Genomic DNA, 23,083 nt, shown 5'->3' on the forward strand with positions numbered 1-23,083 from the left:
ACGTCATGACGTACGTTTTTCCCTACAGGAATATGGGAAGTGTAGTCTCATGGGCCAACGTGTTATACACAGCCTCTGTTACAAAACCCGGAGCACTCACGTGTATTTTGTTGCTTGTGTAAGGGTCTGCGGGTGTAGTGGTTGTAAGTGCATTTGGTTACTCTAGCCGACTGCGTATTTTGATTTTCGTTGTCACTTTCCTCGCACAATCTCAACCAGGCATCGGTATTTGCGTCTTTTCTCTTTATGTACGTACCACTGTATGCAAGAGGTAAGTTGATTAGGGTTAACATCTAATTGCAGCCTTTCTGTCTTCTCTGTAGTGATTCTCGATAGAGAATGCTTTGTTGGCTGTATTTTGAACATACGCATGTTTTTTTCCTGCAAAGTGGAGCAATTGGAAAAGTTTGATCTTTAACATTCATTGACGACGAATCACTCTCCTTATTTTAAGGCACATATTGAGGATTTCGACGCACGAAAAACAGAAAGGCTTCCTGCTACTCGCATCCTTGACAAAGTTATTCTGCAGCAAAATCACCATGCCACGCCAAAAACGCAAGGCAAGTGCTGAATCCACAGCTTCTGATGCCAAGAGGAAGTTGGTTCCATCGAAAGAGGGGATAAGGGAGAGAACAGAGGGCTGGCTGCAGGAGAAAGTCACAGAGAAGAGGACAGAGAACAAAGATTTGAAATTTAATCCAAAGCGCCTCCGTTTTGTGTCAGAATCTCACAAGCTCAAACAGAGTTCGGCTGGTGTTCTTTACTGGATGTCAAGGGACCACAGAGTTCACGGTAAAAAAAATTGAAACAGGCCACATTTACACCAGAGAATAATGTCTTTATGCATGCTCAATGATCCATGTAAGGAAATCACAGAAAGTTGGATCAGTTCATCTGTGACCCCTTCAGTGTCTGTCAGTTGAGACCAAAGAAGTCACCTAGATGAGTGATGAAACGTTTCTCTCAATAAACATTTTGTCCAGATGAAATGATTCAACTTTCTGTGACCAGAGAAGAATATTTCTGCATTGCCAATGTTTTGTTTGCCTTCTGTGTTGCAGATAACTGGGCCCTTATCCATGCTCAGAAGCTGGCTGTGGCAGAGAAGCTACCCCTGCACATCTGTGTCTGTCTGTTTGCCCCAAAATCCAAATTGTCTACTATCCGGCATTATAGTTTCATGTTAAAGGGTCTTGAAGAAGTTGCTAAGGTAAAGATGCTAAAGGCTGTGGTTTTTAACAGAGCATCATTCCCTGTATGTTTCCCTGCTCAGATGGCTGGGCTATTAAATAAAGCTAGTTAATATTTAACACATGGAGGGAAAATGATGAACGCAAACTGGATGAAACAGATGGAGCCCAAAACCCACATTACAGTCAATTTATAAGGTCTTCTTGACTGATGAATGCACCGGATATGAGTGGGACTAAATACACATCCTAGTCTAGGGCCATGCTTATGTTGTGCACCCAACCCACAGGAATGCCAGGCTCTTGACATTCAGTTCCACCTTCTTCATGGTGCAGCAGGCGAGGTGCTGCCTGGGTTTGTGTCAGACCAGGGTTTTGGGGCTGTGGTGACAGATTTCTCCCCTCTCAGAGAACCTCTGCAGTCATTGGAGGATGTCAAAAAGAAGCTTGCAGCGGACATCCCTTTCATACAGGTACAAAATCTTACCTCCCCTTCTCACTTTTTGATGGTAACATTAATCCTGAGTTCTTGATTAGTTTCCTTGCCTTTACTCATATATTCCTTGGCCTCTGGAGTTGCCCTCGGTCAGATGATAATAACTTGTAACCCAGAAAGGGGGCATGCATCCCATATTAAGAAAAATGTCCCTTGCACTTACTCATAAACATGAATCACAACAATTTCCTTTCCATAGGTTGATGCCCACAATGTTGTGCCTTGCTGGTTAGCATCGAACAAGCTTGAGTACTCTGCCAGGACCATCAGGGGAAAGATCACCAAACTTCTTCCAGAGTTTCTCACCGAGTTTCCTCTGGTTGACAAACACCCATATACAGCCACTAGAACTGCCAAGGTACCTGCCAAAAACTGCCTGAAGAGCTCTGTTAATAACATTGTGGTTAACAGAAACATGTTTCTGTTTAGTATATGCATGTTCTTTGTAGCTGTCGATTAAATGACAAAAAGGATACTAATATGCAAAAAAAGAAGAAAAACCACAAGACTTGTGTGTCTACTAAAAATTTACTACAAGATACTTTTTGGGTTTGGTCACGACAACAAATTAATTACTTTTAAGTTCTTAAGAGTGATGCAACAATTCTCTTTATGACAAAAATGCCAAACAGCTTTTAGGATTTTTTTTCTTTCCTAAACCCTTACATTGGAGCCCTTGAGATATAGGATTTCACCACACTGTTGTGACTTTGGTACTTTTACTGGTGTAAATGTTCCTTACCCTCTCAGCCGAAGGTAAAAGACTTAAGTCCAGAACACACTGGCACCGATTGACATGTGTTAAGAGGGACGCCCCTATTCATTTCAATATAAAATCAGTGCACTGGTGGCATCTAGCATCTGCTTGATACACATCTCCTTGACACACTGTGACTGCTCAAATCCATTTTTTGTTCTTCAGCATCAACGCTCTTACAGATTCATATTTTCTTTGGAAAAAGGATCTTTGAGCAGCACTTTACATATTTGATGCATGTTGGCTGTCATTTGACTTGCCGCTCTGTTTCCGAGCTGGTGTGTTTTCGGCTTTTAAAGACAGGAGGCGGCGCTCTGGAGGTGGCAGAGTTGAAGATGCTAAGATTTTAATTGGGAGTGACGAAGGAGGACAGGATTAGGAACGAGTATATTAGAGGGACAGCTCAGGTTGGACAGTTTGTAGACAAAGCAAGAGAGGCAAGATTGAGATGATTTGGACATGCATGGAGGAGAGATGCTGGGTATATTGGAAGAGGGATGTTTAAGATGGAGCTGCCAGGGAAGAGGAAAAGAAGAAGGCCAAACAGCAGGTGTATGGATGTGGTGAGGGAGGATATGTAGGTGACAAAGGAAGATGCAGAGACAGGAAGAGATGGAAACGGATGACCCGCTGTGGTGACCCCTAACGGGAGCAGCCAAAAGTAGTAGTAGTAGTAGTAGTAGTGTTTTGGGCTTTTAGTATTTATCCGCACCTTCTGATGTACATACTTCACAAAAACATGAAAACCTTTTCTAGGTTACCGCTGATAAACCTAATCTTTTGACTGTGACCATTTTTCTAAATTCTCTCCCCTCCCCTGTCTTTATCATACAGCCAGTGGACTGGGACAAAGCCCTGGCCTCTCTGCAGGTGGACAAAGCAGTGGGAGAAGTAGAGTGGGCAAAGCCTGGTGCAGCAGCAGGGATGGCTATGCTGGAGTCCTTCATCGACATGCGCCTTAAACAGTTTGCTACCCAGCGTAACGACCCAAACTCGGTTGCTCTCAGCCAGCTCTCTCCCTGGATCCGCTTTGGTCAGTGTTTGGAAATATATTAAAAAAAAAAAATCAGTGAAAAGGGGGGGGGATTCTCCAGCGTAGCAGGAGTCACATTGGTGTTTTCTACGTGAGGAGGACCTCACGATCACGGAAAGCCTGGAAATTATGTATATGAAATGTGAAAACTATGCCCTAGACCTTGTTTGTTCATGTCAGACACTTAAAGTATAACAAATAATATTTAAAGGTATATCTTGACAAATATTTGTGGAATTAGGACTGTTCTCGTGGAAGAGTGATTGAAATCATAGAAGTTGATTAACAGGAGGGGATGAGGGAATTTATTTCATACAATGAGCACAGCATTAGATTTAGACATCACAAATCCATTGCTCTCCGGTCCCATTGTCTATGGCCATCCATCCATTGTCCAAACCGCCCATCCTGCTCTCAGGGTCGTGGGGATGCTGGAGCCTATCCCAGCAGTCATTGGGCAGCAGGCAGGGAGACACCCTGGACAGGCCGCCAGTCCATCACAGGGCAATGTCTGTCATCATCATTAAATCATGGTATTGCACTACTTAAAAAAAAGATATATGTATACAAAATATAAAGTGCATTGACAGGACTTCAAAAAAATATCCATGCAAAGTGGAAGTGCTCAGTATTGTGCTTAAAAGCACCACGTTCATCAACCATCTTTCCTACTGCTCCGCTCATGCCATGAAATCTCATTTCTTTCTCTTCTTTCCTCCTTTTGTCAATCCCTTGCTCCTTCTCCTCAGGTCAGTTGTCACCCCAGCGAGCGGCCATCGAGGTGCAGCAGGGTGGCAAGAATGCTGGCGAGTCCGTCTCCTCTTATATTGAGGAGTTGGTTGTCCGCAGGGAGCTGACTGACAACTTTTGCTTCTACAACAAGAAATATGACAGCGTGAAAGGTCAGCAAAGAGCCCAAGTTTTTTGGTTTTTTTTTTTTTGCCACGGTAACTGTACCATTGCTCAACTTGTTTCCATGTTGTTGTTGTTTCCCAAAGGAATGTTAATACCACAATCGTAAAGTGTACAAACAGGGCGTCCGGGTAGTGTAGCGGTCTATTCCATTGCCTGCCAACACAGGGCTCGTCGGTTCAAATCCCTATGTTACCTCTGGCTTGGTTGGACATTCCTACAGACACAATTGGCCGTGTCTGTGGGTGGGGAGCTGGATGTGGGTATGTGTCCTGGTTGCTGCACTAGTGCCTCCTCTGGTCGGGCGGGGCGCCTGTTTGGGGGGAGGGGGAACTGGGAGGAATAGCGTGATCCTCCCACATGCTACGTCCCACTGGCAAAACTCCTCACTGTCAGGTGAAAAGAAGCAGCTGGCGACTCCACATGTATCGGAGGAGGCATGTGGTAGTCTGCAGCCCTCCCCAGATCGGCAGAGGGGGTGGAGCAGTGACCGGGACGGCTTGAAAGAGTGAGGTGATTAGCCAAGTACAATTGGGAAGAAAAAGGGGGGTAATCCAAAAATAAAGTATACAAATGGATTGATCCATCTTTTTCATGAAAGTTTTCCACAACGGTTGTAGCATTAGCCAGTTTTGTCTAGCCGTATATACCATTTTATAATGCTGCTTTGTGGTCTCTGGTGGGTCCAGGTGCAAATGAGTGGGCACAGAAGACCTTGAAAGATCATGCCAAAGACCCCAGGCCATACATCTACACATGTGAACAGCTGGAGAAATCCAAGACCCATGACAAGCTGTGGAATGCGGCCCAGGTACGCTGTTCACCTGCAAAACACTTTCAACAGATCTCTCCGTTTATTCCTCAAGGTTACAAAAAAGGATGGTCTAGATCAGGGGTCTCCAACCTTCTTTCCTCTGAGAGCTACTTTTACGAAATGAAAATGGCCGAGAGCTACTCGTGTTTTGTAACATTTATTCTCATAGCTCATTTCAACCTAAACAAACTGAATCAGCTTGTTTTGCCTGAACATTCACAAAATGTTGGTTTCCACAACTCACATTTTGTATTAAAACATCCCAAGTGTATTTAATTCACCTGCATGTGCGTTTTGTATTTCTGCATGCATTTCTTTCTAGTCTATCTCACACTATCAAATTGAAATATGAATGCTGTCAAAACAAAATGCAATTACAAATACACAGATATTATTACTTACTCACTTGTCATTTTGTTATATCTGTCCACATGTCACTGTATCACTTCACAAGAGTATTCACATGTACAGTTGTATGTGTGATGTGTATTCAGTCTTTTGTAGTTAGTGAGATGACTGGCACTGCATGGAGTCAACAAGAGAGGTGTATGCTGGAGTGTATCCACTCAGGTTCACTCTTATGGAGTCATTTAAATGTTCATCTGTCAGTCTTGTTCTGAATTTTGGTTTCATGACATTCATGTCAGAAAAGGCAGACTCACAGAGGTATGTAGACCCAAACAAAGCAGACATTTTCAGAGCTGCTTGGTGAAGATTCTTATAGTTATCTGGCTCTACTAAGCTCCAGAAATGCTGAGAATGCTGTTGAGTCTTTAACTGCACATTATTTTGAAGGTTTATTACCTCAATTTTCATTTCTACAGGATCAACACAGAAAAGTTCAGCAATCTGTCCTGAAATCTCACTTATGTCCACATCCATGAAGGGGTTGGCCATAAATGTCACACAGGGCTCAAGTTTCTCAAAGTCACTGAATCTGTCTGCAAACTCCTGTCACAGCCTTGACAGGAGGTCACAATACTTGGAAAAATTTAAAATGCTGGCTGCACCTGTGTGACTTTCCAACATCTTTGAGACACAGGGGAAGTGCTGAAACCTTTTGTTTTTCACTTGCTGAATGTGCAATGACAGTTTTGCTCTGAACGCATTGACAGCACTGATCATATCAGATATGTTTTTATCTTTGCCTTGTAACTGTAGGTTCAGGTCATTAATTTTCTCAGTTACATCTGTTAGGAAAGCAAGATCAAGTAGCCACTCTGCATCAGATAATAGGGTGGTATCCTCCTCCCTCGTTTCCATAAATGCCTCGATTTCATCCAGCAAGGAAAGAAAGCGCTGTAGTATCTTACCCCGACTTAGCCATCTGACTTCAGTGTGGAGGAGGAGATCCCCATGCTCCGCAGAGCATTCCTCCAGCAACAGCTTGAAGCTCCGGTGTTGCTTAGCCTTTGCTCGAATGGAGTTGATGATCTTAACAACAGGTGCCATCACACGGTCAAATTCCATAACTTTTGCGCATATAGCCTGCTGGTGAATGATGCAGTGATAGTTCAAAAACTTTGGAAAGTCCAGGTCCGCTTTGCAGTGCGCAATAAATCCTGAGTGACGACCTGTCATAGCAGGGGCTCCATCAGTTGTTACAGACACCAGCTTTTCCATAGGGATCTTTTGTTCTACAAAGTAGTCCTTCACTGCATTGTAAATATCAACTCCCCTGGTTGTGGTTTTCAGTGGAAGTAAGGTCAAAAACTCTTCTTTGGTGGAAAAGTCATCAAACACCATCCGAATGAACACAGCTAGCTGGGCTGTATCACTGGAGTCGACAGACTCACCATACTGAATTGAAAACCATTTGCACCTGTTCGTGTCCGAGTCTAGCTGTTTTACCGCATCCAGACAGCGCAGACGCTCTCCTTGCCACAGTATTAGCACCAAGTTGTACATCAGCAATAGCAGACAACATTTCTGTCTTACTTTTATTGTCCCTGAATAACGTTTCAGCCACCGCAGTCGTAGCCTCCTTTACAATCCCGCCGTCGGTGAAGGACTTTTTGTGCTTCGTTAAGATGTGCGCCACTTTAAACGAAGCCTCTGTTGCTGCATTGGCCTTCTTCGTTGGTCTTGTGAATAGAGACTTTTGTCTTTGAAGCATAGTTTTCAGCTCCTTTATCTTCTCTTTTCGTAGACTGCTACCTGCAGGGAAGTCCCGTGAAAAATTGCTGTGGACTTTGGTGAAATGGCGCTCCGCGTTACATCTTTTACCAACTGACACGCTAGCTCCGTAGATCAGACACACAAACTTGTCGTTTACATTCGTGAAACAAAACTCTGTTTCCCACTCTCCGTGAAAATAGTATGTTTTTAGCCTCTTACTAGTATGGGTAGCTGCCGCGGTCATGGTTGCTGTCCATCTCACATCACCACTGACTCATCAAGCTTGACAGCAGTGCAACTGTTTGATTGACAACTAATTGGCAAATAATCATTTTGTGTAAGGAGGGGGTGGGACACCTGTGAATTTGATTGGATATAAATGTAAGCAGGTTTTCCAAGTGACCAAACAAATATGACTCATCAAGTTTTCAAATTTATGAAAGATTCATTAACCCTTTGGTGAGCTACTTGGAAAGGGGCCGCGAGCTACTGGTAGCTCGCGAGCGACGTGTTGGAGACCCCTGGTCTAGATGAAGCATCTAGACCATCCTTTTTTGTAACCTTGGGCTACTTGATAAAACAGACAGCAGTCTATTTTTTTGGCCCCTTATTGCCTTTTTATATACAGGAAAAGTCAACTGAGCATATATTCATGTTCTTTTTTTTTTTAAGCTGAATTCTGCTTCACATTTTGACTTTTTTTTTTTCATTCAGTTGCACACATTCCACATTAGGAGTTTTCCATACAAACGCAGCTTTTTTTTGTCACCAAATGTTTGCAAATTGTATTCGTATGTTGAACACTTAACATCCAATGCAGCAGTTTGGGGCCAGAAGACCCCTGTTCAAAAGCACCTCAATTTTCCTTGATGAGGACAGGAAAGTGCTGGTCATTTACTTCCCCCACCAGGTTCAGATTTGAACTGTCCATTCCCAACAAGTCTACTTCCTCTAACCCATAGTAATCCTCTGTTTTTAGCCGGTTAAAGTTTTACTTTAGTCGTAGTTCAAGCTGGGCAATCGGATCAAAAAAATTCATACCTGTTTGTAAAATGAGTGATTTTTGGTGCTGTACATCACAGTGCTATTTTTAGTTGTTGAGTAGAAGCTGTATTCTTTTGCTTCCAAGTGAAAGCTAAATACATGTGAGGGCTAATTGTAGAAAAATGTTGTTATTTTCAAAACATGACAACACCTTTCATGAAACCACATTTAATTTTCAGCTGTGCTATTTGTCAGCATGTCCTAACCATACGATACGCCATAGCATGTGTGACGTCCTTTTGTGGATGTTCATAGCTGAAAGTTACAGAGATGGAACAGGAACAGAAGTTCATTGGTTGCTATGGGTTTATTGATGTACTATCTCTCCCTTGTAACAGAAAGTTGAATCAGTTCATCTGGACACAACGTTTACTGACAGAAACGTTTCATCACCCATCTAAGTGACCTCTTCAGTCTCAACTGACAGCAGGTATCCCACCCTTATAAACAATACATTGGTATAACAACCAAAAACAACAATCAGTTTCATATGCAAATCACCGTGACCATTAACTACAGTTTCAATGGCAATGTGTACTATTCACAGAGGATTTGGGAATGTTTGCAATCACAGCATTGTAAGATGGTGACAGATGTACTTAGCTTAGCTTTCTGGCTTTGACAAATGCCCAGTTGGGATAACCACACTAACCAGGGCCTGTTTAATGTGGGATTTCTGCCCTTCCTCAACCGCTGTGTCGATGGACAGGATACTGTGATTAGTACACATTGCCATTAAAACTCGAGTTAATGCTCATGGTAATTTGCATATGAAACCGATCGTTTTCGGTTGTTATGCTGCTGTATTGTTTATAAGGTGGCGATACCTGCAGTTAGTTGAGACTGAAGAGGTCACCTAGATGAGTGATGAAACGTTTCTCTCTCAATAAATGTTGTGTCCAGATGAACTGATTCAGCTTTCTGTGATTTTCTTACCTGGATTATTGAGCATGCATAAAGACCTATCTCTCCCTTAGTACCAAATGGTTACTGAGGGGAAAATGCATGGTTTCCTGAGGATGTACTGGGCCAAGAAGATCCTGGAGTGGACCTCCTCACCAGAAGAGGCACTCTCAATAGCCCTTTACCTCAATGACCGCTATGAGCTGGATGGACAGGACCCTAATGGCTTTGTTGGTAAGGCACAATATAAATTGTTCATGTCCCAAAAGGTGGCATTTCCTTACATTAATTTCTTGTTTAAATGATTTTTCATCTCTTCTGCAGGTTGCATGTGGTCCATTTGTGGGATCCATGACCAGGGATGGGCAGAGAGACCTATCTTTGGAAAGATTCGCTATATGAACTACAAGGGCTGCCTTCGCAAGTTTGATGTGGCCAGCTTTGAGAGGAAGTACTTCCCCAAAAACCTTTAAGGTGAAATATATGAAAACGTTGAGGACTAGGAAAATGTTTCAGGGCTTCGGTGTCATACTGTATCTCTTCCTCTTATCTCAGGAAACTTCCGTTTTGGTATTGGAAATAATTTCTTTTGAAGATGAAGCATGCGTTTAGATAAAGGCTATGGAGAATGTCACAGTAACTGTTTTAATACTCAAGATTGTTGTTTATGGTTCGGTTTACTGTGTTGATTGAGAAATTTACAATGAATCATGGTAGCTAAACCCTCCATCTTAGATGATCCCAGAGTCCATGATGTATACATATTAAACATTAGATTAAGTTTGTCGAGATGCAACCTTTCCATACTTTTTATTGTTTTGATATTACTGTATCTTGTTAGTATAACTGTTTAATTTCACTAAGTTTTTCCAATGTATGTTTATTTGTATTTTTTTAGTAAGTTGTTGGTTTTGTGAATAAAACTGCCGTTATTTCACTGCTTGGTGTATTCTTCTGAGAATTTCGATATAACTTTCCAAAAAAAAACCTTTTCTTCTTCTTTTTTTTAGATTTTCCCCCTTTTTCTCCCCAATTATACCTGACCAATTACCCTATTTTCCCGAGCCCCATACGCCCTGCGGAAGCTGACAGATAGACAACTCTTCCTCCAATCACCATGCTTAAGAGGGTGCTTAGTTCCACTCCGTTTAATGGTTGACTGGAAGTAGCCACCCTCTTCAGCATGGTGATTGGAGGAGGAGTTGTCTATCTGCCAGCTTATGCAGGGCGTATAGGGGTGGCAGAATAGTAAAACGACAGCTTCCGAACGGGCTGAGATACAGCAGAGCAGGACAGTGTCATCACAACAGAACAGGCTTACAACAGAACACCAGCTTAACCATCAGGCTTCCATGACATTATTGAAGAACAGAAGTCACAATCCCCAAACAGCTTTATTACCTGGTCTGGCAGGTCAGCAACATCTAAACGCTGTCGCGGCTCCTCTGCTAGCTCAGCGGCTGCCATAGCCTTTGCAGAGGCCGAAGAGGCCAAAGCTAAAGTAAAATATGCAGATTAAAATGCAAAAAGCACACTTGGATGCAGAGAAAGTATGCTTAGATGCACAACTTGATGTCCTAAATGCTGAAAAAAAAACAGCAGCAGCAGCAGTTGCAAAGGCCGAAGCATTGGTGGCAGCCCTCGTGTGCGACAAAGAATCGGACTTAGAGTTGAAAATTGATGTAGGACTCAGTGCTCATGATTTTGCTCAGCGAACCAATGACTATGCTGAAGAGCAGACCAGACTACGGACCGACACTCAGGCAGACTCGGTCATGATATCAGAAGAGCCAAGGCCACCACCAGTGCCTTCCCAAATGCATGGCCTAGACACAGACAGTAGCTTTCCTCATAGCAAGCCATCTACAAGGGCCACCTATGATGTTGAAACAAATTTCCCTAGTGGACACGCAGTCAGCGTAGAGAGACAAGTTACCTACTCTGATGCAAATGCCACCAGGCCATCACAAACCACAGAGCATTCAGTTTTAGAGAGCAGACGTACAAAGCTTATTTCGGCCATGTCAGGCCACCTGAGAATCATAGTTACTTACCCACAGATACTCCCCACCATGGTGAGGTGCAGGCACCAGCCCTAACTCCAGTGCCACAATCTCAGACTTACCCACAGGTCAAGCCACACCCACCTTCACCAAAAACACATGCCCAGTTTCCTGTTAGCACCGCACAGGCTCACTATGGAGACAATCAGAATATGTCTGATCTTGTTAGGTTCATGGCATGTAGAGAAGTTATCGCCACAGGCCTACTGCAGTTTGATGATCGCCCAGAAAATTATAGGGCCTGGAAAGCGTAATTCTTGAACACCATAATAGGCCTGCACCTCTCAGTTAAAGAAGAGATGGATCTCCTAGTTAAGCAGAGTCAAGAGAACAAGCAAAACTGATAAGAGCTGTACATGTCTATAACCCAGAAAAGGGGCTGCAGATGATTTGGCAGCAACTTGATGAATGGTTGCCTACTTCCAGTCAACCATTAAATGGAGTGGAACTAAACACCCTCTTCAGTGTGGTGATTGGAGGAGGAGTTGTCTATCTGCCAGTTTATACAGGGCGTAGAGGGGTGGCAGAATAAATATAACTATCTTGTTAGTATGACTGTTTAATTTACTTAAAGTTTTTCCAATGTGTGTTTATTCTTTGTTTAAAAAGTTGTTGGTTTTGTGAATAAAACTGTTATTTCACCGCTTGGTGTATTCTCCTGAGAATTTAGATATAACCCCCCCAAAAAAAAAACCCTTCTTTTCTTATTTTTTAATTTATTTTTTTATAGACCCCCCCCCTTTTTTTTCTCCCCAGTTGTACCTGACCAATTACCCTATTTTCCGAGCCATCCCGGTCACTGCTCCACCCCCTCTGCCGATCTGGGGAGGGCTGCAGACTACCACATGCCTCCTCTGATACATGTGGAGTCGCCAGCCGCTTCTTTTCACCTGACAGTGAGGAGTTTCGCCAGGGGGACGTAGCATGTGGGAGGATCACGCTATTCCCCCCCAGTTCCCCCTTGCCCCTGAACAGGCACCCTGACTGACCAGAGGAGGCGCTAGTGCAGCGACCAGGACACATACCCACATACGGCTTGCCACCTGCAGACATGGCCAATTGTGTCTGTAGGGATGCCCGATCAAGCTGGAGGTAACACGGGGATTCAAACTGGCGATCCCTGTGTTGGTAGGCAACAGAATAGACCGCTACGCTACCCAGACGCCCCTACATTTTTCATTCTTAATTGTCCACACAAAGTCAAATCAATGACAAATTGTTATATATTTTCAGTTGTTTTCAAATATTCACTTTCCACTTTTTGTATAACTTAAAAACCTTTAAAAAAAAGTAATTTCATATTAATTCTTACCACGCTCTTCCATCGGTGCTTTATCCCTTCACTCAAAACAATCTCATCCACAGTAGACTTCTTGAGACTTGAGACTTATTCAGATTAACACAGACAAATCTGATTTGCTTTCCTATCTTTCCAAAAATCAAATTTTTCAGTGTGACTGTCCACACTGTTATTTGTAAGTGGCCAAATTGGATTCATGTGTTCAGACAGTTGTAATTTGCTGACTTATTTACGAGGGTTGCTTTAGCAATGACATAGGCATGCACATGCTGACCACTGGTGCGTTTTTTAATGATTCTGGGTTCATCAAGTTGTCGGTATGAAGGGACGTTAACGCCGCTATTTGTAGTGCCATTGTTGTTAGACAGACATAGGTGACCATGTGCTATGGCATGCCAAGCATATGCAAATTTACCTATAACCAATTACTACACCAGGTGATTTGTCCTCATACTGCATACTCTTGGCACACTATGGCACAGACGTGTCTACTTTAGAAAGTCCATGTATAGCATAGTCGAATAAATGGCGCTTTGTATTTGGTTGCTTTTTTCATGTTTATTTCACTTGCTTCATGTTTGCATCCCATCAGGTTAAACCACCAGCATCAACTGTAACTTCACATTCACCCTGCCCTAAGATTGGTCCGTGGGTGCTTGGGCCCCTGTGCACCCATGCGGTCGGAGCCTATCGATGTGAACACAATGTCCATCCATCCATTATCCAAACTGCTTATCCTGCTCTCAGGGTCGTGGGGATGCTGGAGCCTATCCCAGCAGTCATTGGGCACGAGGTGGGGAGACGCCCTGGACAGGCCTCCAGTCCATCACAGATGAACACAATGTGAGGTAACATTTTTGGATATGCAAGAGAACTGGTGGCTGGTGAAGACATATAATCGGAAGTTTGGTGAATTGTTTTATTTCGAAAGGTGCCTTAGAATTTGGCCTGCATGAAGCCCCCCTCACCACCACCACCACTCGAATGACATCAGCAGAAAGTGTTGAGTGGGGTGGCCAAACGGGTCAGTGATTTTTTTGGGGTTGGATACTCAAATTGTGCTTAAGATTTTGAGTAACTGCAACTGCAGCTTAAATAGTTGTACAGTCAAGAGGATGAATGGACATTATGTGGTAAAGTAATTCAAATTACTTTTTGGAAGAAATATAATAGGAATCCTGTTTGAGGTCATAGAGAATTGAAAACATTGTGCTCAAGTCATCTTTGCCGTCTCCATTATTTTATGGTGGTTACTGTATTTGCAGACGGCTCTATGGTGGAGTAATGAAATATCTGGCATCAAAATCAGGGCCTGTAATTGTGAGGCCTTTTGTAAGAATTGTAGGAATGCTAATCTGAGGCTAATGTAAGCTCAGATCAAAGTTGTTATTGTTATGTGACCTGACCACCAACACAAAAACAAAACAAAACATGTGTTTGGTCACGTGCATGTGTGTGTGTGTGTGTGTGTGTGTGTCTGTTTGTTTGTTTATCTGTCCGCAAATAATCTCGCATATTACTGGACCTGTCAGCCTAAATGTTTTTGTGCACAGTTGTGAGTGTATGATCAAGAACCTCTTGTGGTTGTAGTGATTCAGAACCTTTAAAAAAAACAATTTCTTGCACTACCCCCGCTCCCTCTCTTCATTCACTCTCTTGCTTACTCGACCAGCGCTGCTCTCTGTCGCTGCCCAATCTGAGTCAACTGTAGACGTGAGTTGCGCATGCGCATGGTTGACTTAGATCGGGTAGCAACAGTATGAGTTGACAGTAAACAAGAAGTCGATCATATTTCGCAAGTCAGCAAATCATTCACTGCTGATCTCAGCACAGGAGGACTGGTGGAACACTGGATTAAACAAAAATAATAACCTTTGTCTTTAGTTTCATAATATAATATAGCTGGGTAAACCATTTACACTTACACATGTAAGACTCCCATCTACGGTTGACTCAGATTGGGCAGCAACATGATCAAAGGTTATTAACAGAATTAAAAAATGTGCAAGTTATAAAGGAACAACTTCCTCTAGGTTGCAGTCAAACAGGAAGTGTTGCATATTCTTGTCACTGCCTGGTCTGAGTCAATCGTAGATGTGAGTTGTGCATGCGCGAGTGTAAGTTGTTTAGCCAGCTTTATTATATTATGAAAATAAAGACAGGGTTAGGGTCTGACCAAAATGGTTGCACAGAAAACCTTTTCTTTTTGGAAAGAGCAAGTTCATATTAGACCTGATCACATTTGTGCAAGGGTCCGCCTAGGAGGCTGCACAACCGGCAAAATGTTTTCATTAGGTAGACTTAGTTTGAGCGCTGCATATTAACAACTTTCTTTTTCCATATTTCCCATTCAGTCTACTTGGGCGCCGCACAAAAGTCTTATAATGGCAGGAAAAACACTAGTTTTTCTGTCCGTGTGTGTGTGTATCTGTCCCACATACTCGCATACAAGCTTGCATACTACTGGGCCTGTCAGCCTAATATTTTTTGTGCACAGTTATAATTGTATGGTCAAGGACCTCTCATTGTTACGGTGATTCAAAACCTTTGAAAAAACTGTTTTATACCACAATTGAGTGCTGACTCCTCAGCCGGTTGTCGCCTAAATCTGAGCACTGGAGAAGGGGAGATACACCTGGCGGGGTTCTGCACACTACCTAGTGCACTCTTCTAGTTATTATTCTTTTTCTTTAGACGGTGGAGTGGCAACAGTGGTGTCCACTTATTTATTCAAGATAGCCTTGACTACCCCCTAAATCTGCCCTGCTATATTATCTCTGCATTCGACCATGAAAGGCTCCTCTCTTGGCTCTCTTCCATGTGTCCTTGTGTCATGATTTGTTTTTGTTGTAGCTGTGTGAGGTGGGGAGAAACTCTTGTGATCCATTCTGATTCAAACTGAGATGCATCTGCAGAAATGCAATATGAACTGAATAGCAAACAGCATATGACTGTGGGTTGAATCTGATTTTAAAAAAAAATCAGATTAAAACCTCAGTCGCATGTCGTTGTCGTTTGTATCTGTATACTACAGAAAAGCAATCAGATGTTAAAAAAATGGATTTGGGGTGCAAGACTGAATGTTGCCAACCATCAATTAGGCCTAAATCTGTTGTTTCCTTTGCTTAAAATGTTATGTTGGTCACTGAGGATCTGATGCAATGAATCGAGTTTATTAATCAAAGTGCGTACATATCCTCTTAAACAGGACACAAATGTTTGTGTGATTTATTTTCAAGTGTGTCGCATTAGAAATAATGTAGCTCTACCCCTATGTAATTAACTGTACCCTCAAAAACTTGATAAAAGCAATTTTTGCAGGTTAAAATGTTTGTTGCTACACCTCTGAAATTACAATGTGAAAACTCTTTTCTTTGTAGTCTAGCCTTTTTTCCCAAATTAATTAATCTGAGAAGAATTTGTCTTTCAGGGTAGTACTTTCCCCCCCCCCTTCCAATTAACTAGCTCAGTCCTGGGGAATGACACCACAGTGTGACGTATTGCGCCTAAAAAAAAAACTCCCTCGCCTTTTTTTCGGGTGGTGTGTGTCTTCCTCAAGCTCAGGTTCTTTACTTGAGGCCTGGGAGTTTGAGGGTTCTGTGCAGCATCTTAGCTGTTCTTAGGACTGCACTCTTCTGGACAGAGACTGCAGATGTTGTTCCTGGAATCTGCTGGAGCCACTCTCACAGTTTGGGGGTCACAGCCCCTAGTGCTCCTATTACCACTGGGAGTACTGTGGATTTCAATACACTCCAACTGCAGCAGCTCCGTCTGGAGACCTCCGTCCCCAGACAGCTCTGTGCTCAGACAAGCCAATGATGTGCCGGAAACAAGGCACGTTCCACTATCCCAGCTACACATGCCCCCAGACAGAATGTATGCTCCACAGGCTCCCATGTCAACGATGCAAACCCCTCAAGCAACCAGGCAGGGCCCACCAGCTTCTATACCCACCCTGGTATACCTCCAGACCACAGAGCCTGTTCTCCCAACCACAACACATATGCCACAGACCCAAATGAACAGTATGCATGCCCTGCCCACCCCCTTGTATGCTCCCGAAGCCACCATGTATGAATCACTGATTCCCCAGTTTCAAGCACCCCTTCCTGCCATACCAACGTCCGTGGACCGCTACCAGACCGTGTCAACCCTGGTAGTGCCTACCCTGGGACCGGCAGGATACAGCCCTGCCAGTCTACACCCGCTAGTTTAACACAGATACACCAAGTGAAGAATGTGCCAGTTTTCAATGGAAATCCTGACTATAAAATCCTCATTGAAGATTGGATACATGATATGCAGTATCTCTTCTTGATGCTGCAGGGCTGCCCACAATGCTTTGTTTTGCAATAACAGCAGCTCATCTTCTCAGTGTAGGCGGGTTAAGGTCAGACCTATATTGAGGCTACTAAATGCCTAAAATGTGATATCAGTGTGTATAGAATGTATTTTTGTAGTATCAAATTACAAATGGTCTTTTGATTAAATACATTTTCTCATACCAGTGTTTTGTATTTCATTTTGATACATTTGATGAGCAAGTTTTTTGTAATTTTTAACAAAATACTTTGACGTATTTGTGCCCATCTCTGTCTATCAGTGTGTTGAACACCACAATGGTCTTTTTTTATATATATAAATGGCAAGATTAAATAACATCAGTCAATCATCACCATCGCCTCTGTGCTGTCCTTCAGTCCAGCCTTTTCTAGCCGCTGGCAGGATTTATTGATATCAGCTACATCTTCTATCTGTCGATGGTACAGCCCATGGAGGGGCATGATTGATCTTCCATTAGCTCCTCTTCTTCTTCTTCCTCCACACTCTGTCTTCTGCTGCCTGAGGTACTCACTCAGCAGTTCATCCTGGGGGCGGGGGCGGGGTCGGGGGTGTGTTTGCTCTTTCTGATGTACTCATGGATGTTCCTTGTTTCATCCTGGATAGTGGCCCTGACACTCACTAACCCTCGGCCCCCATCTTTTCACTTATCATACAGTCTCAGGCTGCTGGACTTCAGGTGGAACCCTCCGTGCATTTTGAGGAGTTCGTTGTCCTGATATCTGTGGCCTTTATCTCCTCCTTTGGCCAGTTTATTATTTCAGCTGGGTATCTGATGACTAGTAGGTCATATGTGTTGATGGCGGCTTGGATCTTATTCTTCCCATTGAGTGGGCTCCTCAGGACTTGTCTCACTCTCTGGAGGTATTTGGCTGTAGCTGACCTTGCTGCCTCCTGGTGGTTTCCATTTGCCTGTGGAATACCCAGGTACTTCTAACTGTCCTGTATGTCTGTTGTCCTGCCATCTGATAATTCAACCCCTTCAGTGCTCACCACCTTTCCTCTTTTTGCCACCATTCGACTGCACTTGTCCAGTCTGAATGACATCCTGATGTGATTGCTGTAGATCCTGGATCAGCGAGTCAATGTCTCGCTCATTCCTGGTATACAGCTTGATGTCATCCATGTATTCATTATTCCCATCGATCATGTGACTTTTTCATCCCACCATGTTGGATCACAACTTAGCTGTGGAAACGTGTAGCAACTGTTTGTTTATTCTATGCAACGTGTGTTCTCACCGCTTGTTTTTGCTCGAAAGTACGTTTATAAGTTAAGAAAAGTTCATTCTTACTTTTTAAAATTATTGCCTGTTGCCATTTGTTATCTAGAGAACAGTTTTGTTTTTAAACTTGATAAGTACCTGGCTCTGACAGAAGTAGGAAACATTCTTCAAGTTAGTGCATACTGTTTTAGGCCATAAGCCTAACCGATCAAAAGGAGTTCACCAGTCATGGTTAACTTTTGTGCAATCGTTGGGTGTTCAAACAGAATTGGAAGGGACAAGAAATCTTTTTTCAGATTACCAAAAGTTATCACACATCAAGGTGAAGATGCAAAATTAATTTCAGAAGATAGATGAGCCATCTGGTAAACTCGGATTAGCAGATCAGATTTGACCACGGAGAAGCAAACCAACATCAGAGTTTGTTCAGATCACTTCGTCACTGGGAAACCAGCTGCTCTTTTCAACAAGGCGAACATAGACTGGGCACCTGCTTTAAACTTGGGACACAACAAATTCAGGCCTCCTGCAGATTCATCACTGAAAAGAATTGTTAGAGGTCAAAAACGGAAACAACAACAGGCAAACCAAGATGAGGGCAGTAGTGAAACTATATAAGTGAGGGTAACAAATTCTCTTGATGAGGCTTTGAGAAGGGCACTTGATATTTGCCCTACAGCAAGATTTTAATGTTGATGAGGAAATATATCCTGCCTTGAATTGTAGCCAAAGCTTAGATTTTGCCTGTTCCTGAGTTTGCTCTTCAACACATTTAATTTGCTCATCAGTTACACTCAGGTCAATCTTTCTAGTGTGATCAATTAATTGTTCGTATGTCATGGCATATGTTTCTTCATCATTTAGTTCTGATAAAACCTTTGGCATCCACCTATTCAATGATGCTGGGCTGTAGCTATCTGAATATGGCTCAATCAGTGAAAGAATAACAGGTTTCTGTTTGTTTCCACTGAGACTTTTGTAAAACTTTGTAGTTTCATCATGTGTTGGAGGAGGTACTGCTGTAGTGGAAGATGGCTGGGTATTTCTTTGCCTCACTTGCCTTGTTCAATTGTAAGGTCCAAGTTTCTCTTCTTAGATTTAGGAGCAGTGAAGTCTATTTCAGACACCATACTGTAGGGTACCTTTTCCAAAGACGGAGGAAACATCCAGTATGCTTTCTTCTCTGTGAATGTTTTCGAACCCCTGATTCTTACTGTTGCCTCTATGGCAAAGAGGAGAGCTGCAACATGAGTACATGACTCACCAAGGCCTGCCATACAATTGCAATGTCCAGCTAAAATTTGCCCATCCTTTTTTGAAATTATCCAGGGGTAGAGGGCTGTTTCATTCATTCTTTGTGAGTGGCATACCTGGAAAGAAGTAAGATAAGAAATTGTAATTGAATAGCATTTAAAGTAGGCATCTAAGGTATCAAATGAATTGCACATTCCTTGTTGATAATTAGAGCAAATGATATCAAAATAAATAATGAAAGCAAAGTTTGTTTAAGTTTGGACAATAACTTTAACCCTTGCTTTATTGGACAGGGTCCATTTCAAATGAATGCATAGTACAGAGGAATTAAATATTTTCTCAAGTTATCTTACCCTGTAATGAACAAGGATGTTCCCATTAGAGGCTTTAAGCAATGATATTTCTTTAACCCATCCTCACAAGAATTGATTGTAGGCCTCTAGACTCTTGAAATTCTTAAGTTCTTCATGGGTGTAGGCACTCTTTGTAAATAGCAGGTAGTTCTGATTCTGATTCACAATATCTGGATAAGTTAATGTAGGATATTCATCTAGGCTTGTGGTCCAGTTCTTTTTAGGAACAACATATGGATCCATGCCATCCACTAAGATTATCTTCTCTCGATATCGTTTTTTTAGCTTTTTGCTCGAGCGAATCAAAATAGTTCTTTAGACATGCCGTTATAGGCCTAAATGATTGAATCCCAAATAACAAGCAAAGAGCAAAACTTCTTTTAGTAAGTCAGAGCCAGCAAGGTACTTCTCAAGTTAAAAAAAAAAACTGTTCCCTAGACACCAAATGGCAGCAGACAATAATTTTACGAAGTAAGGATGAACTTTTCTAAACTTTTAGATGTACTTGTGAGCAAAAACAAAGCAGCGAGAACACACACTGCATAGAATAAACAAATGGTTGCTACACGTATCCACAGCTAGGTTGTGATCCAACATGGCAGCAACGATAAAGTCATGTGACCAGTCGGAATAATGGATAGGAGGTGGCTGATGGTACCTGCACTTCTGAACCTGTATCCATATCCATACTTTGTGATGATCTGACTGAAGGGGTTCAGGCCTGTGCAGAACAGCAGTGGGGACAGTGCATCACCTTGGTATATGCCACATTTGATGGTTACCTGTGTGATTGTCTTTAAGTTGGCCTCTAGTGTTGTTTTTCACTGCTGCGTTAAGTCGTCTTCATGTTTGAAACTCGTCATTGGATGTCGGCCACTGTGATGATAACTGGTTCTTATTCTGGGATATTGCTGTGGTCTGCTCTTAGACCCCACCAGCCGCCAGGCATTGGTATTGTGTGATGCCTCCTTTTCCGATATATCCTTCCAGTATTGCTCAGTCTCTGCTCTGGGTGGGTCTGATGTTTTTCCCTTGTTACTCTGCAGCTGGGAGTACACTTAGGATGGTTCTTTGAGGAACAGGCCATTTACTCTTTTAGCTTCAACTTCTCTAGTGTATCTCTTCAGCCTAGTGGCCAGAGCTGTGAGCCTTTGTTTGGTAGTTTCCAGGGCCTCACTTACAGACAGCTTGCTGTACTTCTTCAACCAGGGCCTGTCTTTCATCACACTTTTTTGCACCTCTGTTAACTGGCTAATATCTCTCCATGCTGCTTTGATCTTGGCTTCCAGCCTTCTCTTCCATGGAGGGTACTGTTGGTGACCTGTGCTCTTTATCCTGTACCCAAGCATCTCCAAGATTACGGTAACAGTGGCATATACAAACTCTTTAGTCTCTGTTATGGTGACAGTTGAGATGCTGCATAAAGCTGTATTCACATCTGCAAGCAGGCTTTGTGATGGTACTTTGTCACTGTATATATATATATGTTTGCTCTTTTTATCATCATCATCATTAAGGTTGAACATTCCTTTTACTAAGAATGGCTGCTCATACACACAAAAATGAATTCCATTTTTACTTTATAAAATGTGATTGTTGGGTCCTACAACTACTAAAACCTCCCAGCTTTCAGATAATAGAAGGACATCTTTATTATAACATGCCAGCCAAACAGATCAATCTGCTAGTTGGTTTTGCTTTATCTGTAATGTTACATTACGCATTTGACACACCTTCTCCACCTGTTGGCCAAATGTCCAACAAACAGGGTCATTATTTTCCTGATAGAGACCAGTATGGGTGTGCAAGCCGAAAAGGATCCCCATATATAGATAGTCCTCCTCAGGCTAAGTATAAACAGATGTGTCATGTATTATGCAAGCCTTGTTAATAGTGTTTGGGAAATAGAGTCACATACTCTCAAAATCATTATTTCACTGATGGGTGAGCATAGACACAAATTAATTATTTTGGTGGTAGGCCTTATGTTTGGGTCATTTTAAAGACTAAAGCACTTCTGAATAACTTTATAGTTTGCAACAAAGGTGGACATTTTAGATAACAGAACAATGACCATCATCCAGATTTAAAACCACAGTGCTGAAGTATGTGACATGGGTCTTAGCCTATTAAATCAAAAATGGTGTCCTGGGCTTGGGCATCTTATTAGCATGGTCAGCGTCTAGTGAGTTGAAGTACAGCATATGATGTCTTTGGCGGAGAGACATGTCAGACTACACTCTCAAAGTTTTACGAATTGATTTATCCAGCCTCACATTGCTAAGAATAGCTCCGCTAACATTAATATTTTGTATTTCCATTTCACTCGAATGGCTCGGGTTGGTGGCTGCTACGGTTCAGCCGGGTGAATCTGAAGTCTTTCCCAATAAGCTGTTTTATGTTGCTTACATTACCAGACCAGCAGCTCTAACAACATCCCAGGCTGCTTAAAAAAACATTTTCATGGCTTATGTAAAACATGATCATTATTACCTCTGCAGTCAAATGAGTTACAGAAGTGCACAAGCATAAAATTATAAGCATACGAACAAAATCAGCAGAATTGTAGCTTGGAAGTGGATTGAAGGGACAGCTAATCTCAGTCTCTATAAAACTCATCATACAAGGAGAAAACTTAATCAACGTGGCACTGACATTTTACACAATATTTAACATTTTGTAATCTAGCAGATGCTTACAAGAGGGAGAAAAATTAATTCACAGAAAAAGAGACTGAGAAATTTGTGTGCCACTACAAGGCATCATAGAGCACTAAATATTCATCATGTCATAGCCAAGAAGGCATGACATGTCAAGTGCCTTTTAATGTAAGTGCCCTACGATCATCAATAGGGATCGATATGAGGTTCAAGTTACAAAGTAGATGGAAAATGCCACATATTATCACAGCTGTATAATTTAGAGTAAATATGTTAGGTGCATGCAGTAGAAAGGCTCAATATTAATAGAAGACCTCAGTAATAGTAAATGATACATATTAGCTGGACAATGCCACAAATGAGTTGGAGTCATCGATTGGGACCATGTATTGACCTGGGAAAGCAGCATTAGAATAGAATAGAATACATTTTATTTGTCATTTGTACGTACATACAGTGAAATTCACTTTCTGTATTTAACTCATCCTAGCTATGTAGCTAGCAGCACTAGGCAGCTGCTGTGCAGCACCCGGGGACCAACTCCAGTTCTTCTTTCCACTGCCTTGGTCAGGGGCACAGACAGGAGTATCAACCCTAACATAAATGTCTTTTTGACA

General features: G+C 42.4%; 1 protein-coding gene across 1 annotated transcript; it reads left to right on the plus strand.

The window, feature by feature from the left end:
- Positions 1-61: 61 nt before the first annotated feature.
- Positions 62-10,192, plus strand: cpdp (CPD photolyase). The gene is made up of 10 exons (XM_056293506.1): positions 62-271; positions 455-795; positions 1,065-1,213; positions 1,484-1,666; positions 1,889-2,047; positions 3,281-3,479; positions 4,229-4,381; positions 5,081-5,202; positions 9,345-9,504; positions 9,595-10,192. The coding sequence occupies exons 2-10, from the start codon at positions 543-545 to the stop codon at positions 9,741-9,743; spliced, it is 1,527 nt and encodes a 508-aa protein (XP_056149481.1). The 5' UTR covers positions 62-271; positions 455-542; the 3' UTR covers positions 9,744-10,192.
- Positions 10,193-23,083: the final 12,891 nt, after the last annotated feature.

Source organism: Lampris incognitus, chromosome 14 (assembly GCF_029633865.1).
Source record: "Lampris incognitus isolate fLamInc1 chromosome 14, fLamInc1.hap2, whole genome shotgun sequence".
Classification (NCBI taxonomy): Eukaryota; Metazoa; Chordata; class Actinopteri; order Lampriformes; family Lampridae; genus Lampris; species Lampris incognitus.

Bases quoted from the DNA above. Each gene is read 5' to 3' on its own strand.
- cpdp (XM_056293506.1), top strand. From the start codon at position 543: ATGCCACGCCAAAAACGCAAGGCAAGTGCTGAATCCACAGCTTCTGAT. The intron at 3,480-4,228 runs GTCAGTGTTTGG...CCTTCTCCTCAG, and splicing joins CTCTCCCTGGATCCGCTTTG to GTCAGTTGTCACCCCAGCGA. The intron at 4,382-5,080 runs GTCAGCAAAGAG...TGGTGGGTCCAG, and splicing joins GAAATATGACAGCGTGAAAG to GTGCAAATGAGTGGGCACAG.